Here is a 6,475-nt window from a genome sequence, read left to right on the forward strand (position 1 = left end):
CTAAAAAACCATGGTACCTCCTGAACCAGGTATTTGCACTTGCATTGTATTTTCAGAAACTTCATTTAGGGTGTTTGGAGCATATGGAAATCTACTGGCTAAAATGTAAACATGGGGAAAAATAAAAATGCCCTGGGTGAAGAGAAAGTGCTTTACTCTACCAAGGCTAGGGACCCCTGAGATTGTGAAGGCTAAGATCATTCTCAAGTGTCTCTGAGTTTTCATTTCACAGATCCATGTGAACCCACATACCCATGCCATGACATAGTTGCCTTTTTTCTCATTTCTAAATAGAGATACACAGAGCAAATGAATATGTGAATATGAATTTTTGAGTCCTAATGTTAATTACATAACCAACTTGGACTGCAAGGATGTAATCCTAAGCTACAATGTCTTCAAATTTAACACTACACAAAAATTTACCAAATTGCACCTTTAATCTCCATATCATTTGGAGAAGTAAATTTCTTAAATTATTAAAGGCTGAACTGTATTTTAGAAAAAGCAACAGTGAGCCGGGCGGTGGTGGCACACGCCTTTAATCCCAGCACTCGGGAGGCAGAGGCAGGAGGATCTCTGTGAGTTCGAGACCAGCCTGGTCTACAGAGCGAGTTCCAGGACAGGCTCCAAAACCACAGAGAAACCCTGTCTCGAAAAAAAAAAAAAAAAAAAAAAAAAAAAAGCAACAGTGGCATTGTGCTTGGTGTGTAAGTGTCAATGTGCTGGAATATTATCCAACTTTTACAAAGTAATTAAATGTGTGATTAAACATAAACTGGAATCTTAATCTTTATACTAGCCTTGTGCTTGGTCTCACAACTTATGTAAGTACACAGGAGCTTCCTTAATTCTTGTAGCCTCATGTTTGCTCCTGTGTATGTGTATGCTCCTGAGGTAAGGTATACACACTACTGCAGGCATGGTGCTCAAGCTGGTCGCTTTATTTTCTTCTTCTTTTCTTTTTTTTTTAAATGTGAAATCCAGTTTTAATCCATTCTGTCATATCTATTTTCAGATCTTAGATTTTAAGAAGACAACACCATTTCTAGAAAGACCTTCTATCTAAATACTTGGCACACTAACAATGAAATTTGTTCTCTAAAAGGAAACTAAGCTCATTCCAGGGCAGATGTATGTAGAATAAGAGCCTCATGGTCAGATGGACATCATTTGTGTACCAGAGCTTGTCCTTGGTGACTGATGAAGAGAAGCAACATTCTCTGGTTCCAGAGTAGCAAGTCATATTTCAAAGACTTGATGCATGTGCTGATCTTGGTCTGCTTTCCCTCCATCAGGGGAGAGGTTTTGCTTTTATACTTGTTTCTTTGTTTACTTATGATAAAATACCAGCCCACTGTCTTTGCCTAGTGGGCTATAACCCACCTACCTTACTGGACTTTCACGGGCTTTGCCCACGGACCACAAGCACACTGACTCCTTTCCTTTTTCAAGGCTGTCAAGTCCTTCCCACTTTGGCCTTTGTAGTGCTAGTTTCCCCTTCCTACAGCACCTTGGGGGGTTGCTTCTTTTCTTCAACCACTTGCATGACCTTCCCAACACTGAAGGTCAGCCTAAATATCACCTTTTCAAAGAACCCCTGAGATCTTGCTACACACTCAGCTGAGTTCCCTATCCTATCCCTAATCATGATAATCTCCTTTGTCATTGTCTTGAAAGACCTCATTTGGGTCTCAGTTTATTGCATGTCACCCCACTAGGCTTTCAGTTGTCTTCATTATTCACGTATCCTCAGCTTTATCAAAGGAATTTATTCTTTTATGAAATGCTAGTTTAATAAATACTACCATCCTCTTTTATGAAATACTTTTATCATTCAACACTACACATTAGTACATAGATAAAAATGCACTTCTCAGTATTATAAAACAAATGGAGGCACGTGGGCCACAAAATAGTGCAGTCATAATATTCCTTAATTTGAAAGTTATTTTGAGAATGCTTCTGTGTCAGAGTAGTTGTCAGGCAAAATTAAGCCTATGCTCTGAGGCCAGAATTAATTAAACAGTCTTGTTCAGCTATATGAAAATAAAAATGGAGCCATGGGAAATTAAAACCTAACAAGGAAAGCCAATGCATTCTGGGTTTTGTTTCAGAACACAGAGTCCCGCCTGTTCTAGGCATGCAGAAGGTGTCAAAGAGTCCCCGATGCTCTGGAGGAAGCAAATTCATAAATAAGAGTCCCCAAAGCAAGTCCTTTTATCAACATTTTCTTCACATACTATTTCTGAGAGATCTAGCATCACTTTCTTCTGTGGTTAGGCAAACTGTGCATCTCTGTTCCTTAGTAATGTATTCATCCCTAGAATTCTCAATGGAAATGGTCCCAATGAAGCCAAAGAAAACACAGTCATAAAAATGAGGAAGAAAAATATTGCATATTTTTCATGTGAACTGAGACTATATAATTTATTTTAACTCTCTCAGATGCTTTTCAAAATATTTTTTATTGACAGCCAACAATAAAGCATTATGGGGAAGGAGAGAGAGAATAGACTTCAAGAAAGCTTACAACAAATCATACACTCAGTTTCAGCTTTAAAGCCATTTTGATGGTCAGTTCTAGTCAAGAGAGCAGCCAGTGTCATTCTTTACCGTATGAGCATTAAGCCAACCACAACCAAGGTAGGGGCAGGTGAGAAAGTAAGGACAGGATGTGCAGAATAAGAGCCAGTTTCTTAAGGCCGGAAACAGAGGCGAACTTGAAGCAAGAGAATATTCATCTTCCTAGGTGCTCTTTCCTTTTGGATATCCAGAGAAGACTCAGACACAGTATTTCCAAAAACAAGCTAAAAAGGAAAGCAAAGCAAGTTATTAGAAGGATTTTTAAAATCTTCCTTGAACAAAATAGTCTGTGGGCTCACAAAAGAGACAAAGATCATTTTTTTTAAAAAAAAAAAGTTCAATATGGTAGCCACTAGCTTTATGTGGGTTTAAAATTAAGTGAGTTAATAATTCATGTTCTTCATTATCCTAGCCACATGCCACATTTGCAGTAGCACCCAGAGGTTAGCGACTGCCAGAATGGGTAGTACAAACTAAAGAGTGGTCCTGTTGTGCAAGTTCTATGGGTCACCACTCTTCTGCATTACAGTGCACATAATACAATCCGAGGACCACAGAGGCTGACCTAGGAGACTCACACCTCCATTTCACATTTTGTGTAACTGAAATGCTCAGGAAGAAGTCATATAAGTAAAAGGGGGGACTAAATGATCCTCTGTTGATTGAGGGTTGAAAGGGGGAGCTTAAGTTCACCTTGCAAGCCATGAAATGATATTTAGGAGAATTATTCTTCATTCTGTTGATTGAGGGAAGAAACAGGGAGCTTAACAATCACCTTGCAAGGCACCAAATGATATTTAGATAAATTATTCTTCATCACATTTAGCCTTAATATTCTGTTCACATTACACTACTTCAGACAAATAAAAAAACCAAATTTGGCACCATTTCAGTTTTCAAATGCATCAATGAGTCATTTTATATCTTCAGAAGGTAGAGCTGTATCTGTCCTTCTGAAAAACTGCACTCAGCTCCTGTGAAGGCAGGAGTCTATTTTCAGATCTGAGCTGAGAACATGGCCCTTTAATCCAGGCTTCCTTTAATAGTGTGTTATGGAAAGTCATCATCATCGTGAAGTTTGTTCCTCCAGATATCTTTGGATATCTCCGTCTGGCACAAAAATAATAGCTGACACGGAGCCAAGGTTTAAATCTCATAGCACTACAGTTAAGTTTGCCAGGGGATATAGTTTGGAGAATATTTTTGGCCAGGTTGAAAGGACTACCATGCATAGTACTGTTGATAGAGTCAATTACCCCGTGCCCACAAATCACCCATCAGTTTCATAAAGTTAAATTCCAGCCAGCTTAACCGCTGCTGACCCTTGATGTCTGTCTAATTCACACTTGTGTTCAGTATTGAGCAACTATACTTAGAGCAGCTATGTAAGAGCTATAGACTAAATTTGTAAGGAAAACTATTCCAGTAGATGAAAACTTTTACTGTTTTAAGCTGGATTTGGGGGTCCATTTCACCTTCATGCATGGTTGCTCAGACTCATTACTTCTTAGATGCGCCAGTAGTACTGAATTTAATAAAGAATGTGTGTTGTTTCATGAGCTAACCTGGTCATCTATTTCATATAGTCGTTATCACAACACTTTCTTGCTTGTTATCGCACGGGACCATGCTTCCATATCTCTTTGTTTAAAACAACAACAACAAAAAAAAAAACTTTCCTTGATGCTTATATCATTCTAGTTAATGTCAAGTGTTCCCACAGAAAAGTGTTCTTCAGAAGAGCTGTCTATACAGGCAGAACTCTATGGCTGACTGGGCAACCTCCCATCCCAGCGAGAGATATTGTCGCAAAACATAGGGTTGAGAGTGTCTGAGGAATGACAACTGAGACTCTCCTCCAGTCTCTGTACAAACTGACACTTGTATTCGCATGCACTCACATACATATATACACACACGAACACATGAACACATACACACATACAGGACCTGTCTGTTGTCTGTGGTTCCAATTGTTTTACCAGGCCTTTTTAATAAGAAATTGGCCCCTTGTTGTAATAAGAGCAGCAAAGCTTTGTCCCCAGCACCCGGCCACCCGCAGGGCTACTTTTACCCGAAATAATTACACGGAAACGGTATTCTTTTAAACACTGCCTTGCCCCATTAGTTCCAACCTCTTATTGGCTAGCTCTTACGTATTGACCTAACCCATTTCTATTAATCTTTGTAGCCCACGAGCTGGCTTACCAGGAATGATCTTAACCTGCATCTGCCTGGAGTGGGAGAATCATGGCAACTCCTGATTTGGCTTCTTTCTCCCAGGATTCTGTTCTATTTTCTCCGCCTACCTAAGGGTTGGCCTATCAAATGGGTCTAGGCAGTTTCTTTATTAATAAGAAATCACTCCCACATCAGCACCTTATTGAAGTTCTTTGCTCCTGGACTAACAGGTAGGTATTGACTCTCATCTTCCTGGAGCTATCTTAGTTCAGATGCCCTGAAGTTTCTTGAGATGTGCTTGAACTTGGCTTCTATGAATTTTGTCCTGCACTGTTTCCTTGGTTAGTATCTACTTCTACCCAACCCTTTTTACTGATTCTCTCTCAGTTTCACACTCCTGCTCTTTATCTGACCTGAGTTTCAGTCCTGAGATAGCTTCCCTCTGTATGGAGTGTCACTCCATCAATGGTCTCAGCAAAATGACAGATGTGAATTTCTTGATAAATGTCAAATTTATACATGCTATTTGAGCTGCTTTCCTAAATTTCAAAATCATCTATTCACTGAAGTCACTACCAGCACAACTTTGCTACCCCTGATATAAGAAGGTTAAAATATTAGTGGGAGAGACAGGGTTTTCCAACAATTTCTTAGGCCTTTTTTTTATTAAAATTTTTTTATTAAAAATTTCTGCCTCCTCCCCACCTCTCCCCACTTCCCACACCCCACTCCCCTCCCCCTCCCTCTCCAGTCCAAAGAGCAGTCAGGGTTCCCTGCCCCGTGGGCAGTCCAAGGTCCTCCCCACTCCATCCAGGTCTAGGAAGGTGAGCATCCAAACAGGCTAGGCTTCCACAAAACCAGTACATGCAGTAGGATCAAAACTCAGTACCATTGTCCTTGGCTTCTCAGCAGCCCTCATTGTCCACCATATTCAGAGATTTTTTGATATTGTCGATGGTCCCCAGCCCCATTCCATTAGAATGGAGATCACTCAGTAAGTTCTAGAAGGGAAAGGCCTGCTGCACTCCTTTAACCTTTTCCTATCTTGCTGGGAGGACACAGAATGCAAGTGCCCCACATAACATATTGACAAAACCAACTGCCTGGATACCAACTCGGCTGCTTTTTCCAACATTTTAAATAATCATTTCTGTTCCTTTGTATTGGCATAAGTTTTGATTTACAAGACAGTTTGAAATTAGTACCGAGAAACCATGGATATCCCATAAAGCAAATTTCTCATCCCAGTCAGAATAGGTATCATCAAGGAAACAAAAAGAGCAATATGTCTGAGATTACAGACAAAATAATCAAAATGAGCATGCTATAGAGATGCCTATACACCCATGTTTATCACTGCAATAGTCACAATTGCCAAATTATGGAATCGCTGAAGTCTTCGCTACATGGACACACACACACACACACACACACACACACACACTCACTCACTCACATTAGGAGGGAAGTGAGGAGAGAAGGATTAAGCAGAGAAAGAATGCAGAATTGCATTTAGCCAAAAATAAAGAAATTCTATAATTTCCACTTAAATGGATGAAAACTGAGGTTATTGTTTTAAGCAAAATAAACCCATTTTAAAGTGGCATTAAGTAAGAGCTGGAATAAAAATTTCATGGGGGAAAATTAAACTAAGAATATTGAGTTTAAGAAATATTTAAACTGCTTTCAAGAAAGTTTTTATAAGTTG

General features: G+C 39.5%; 1 protein-coding gene across 1 annotated transcript in view; it reads right to left on the bottom strand.

The window, feature by feature from the left end:
* Positions 1 to 2,699: 2,699 nt before the first annotated feature.
* Positions 2,700 to 6,475, bottom strand: part of Uts2b (urotensin 2B) — a 10,770-nt gene continuing 6,994 nt past the window's right edge. The window contains exon 4 of the mRNA XM_005344905.1: positions 2,700 to 2,810. Coding sequence (XP_005344962.1) covers positions 2,700 to 2,810 — 111 coding nt within the window. The remainder of the gene's footprint in view (positions 2,811 to 6,475) is intronic.

Source organism: Microtus ochrogaster, chromosome 2, assembly GCF_000317375.1.
Source record: "Microtus ochrogaster isolate Prairie Vole_2 chromosome 2, MicOch1.0, whole genome shotgun sequence".
NCBI lineage: Eukaryota > Metazoa > Chordata > Mammalia > Rodentia > Cricetidae > Microtus > Microtus ochrogaster.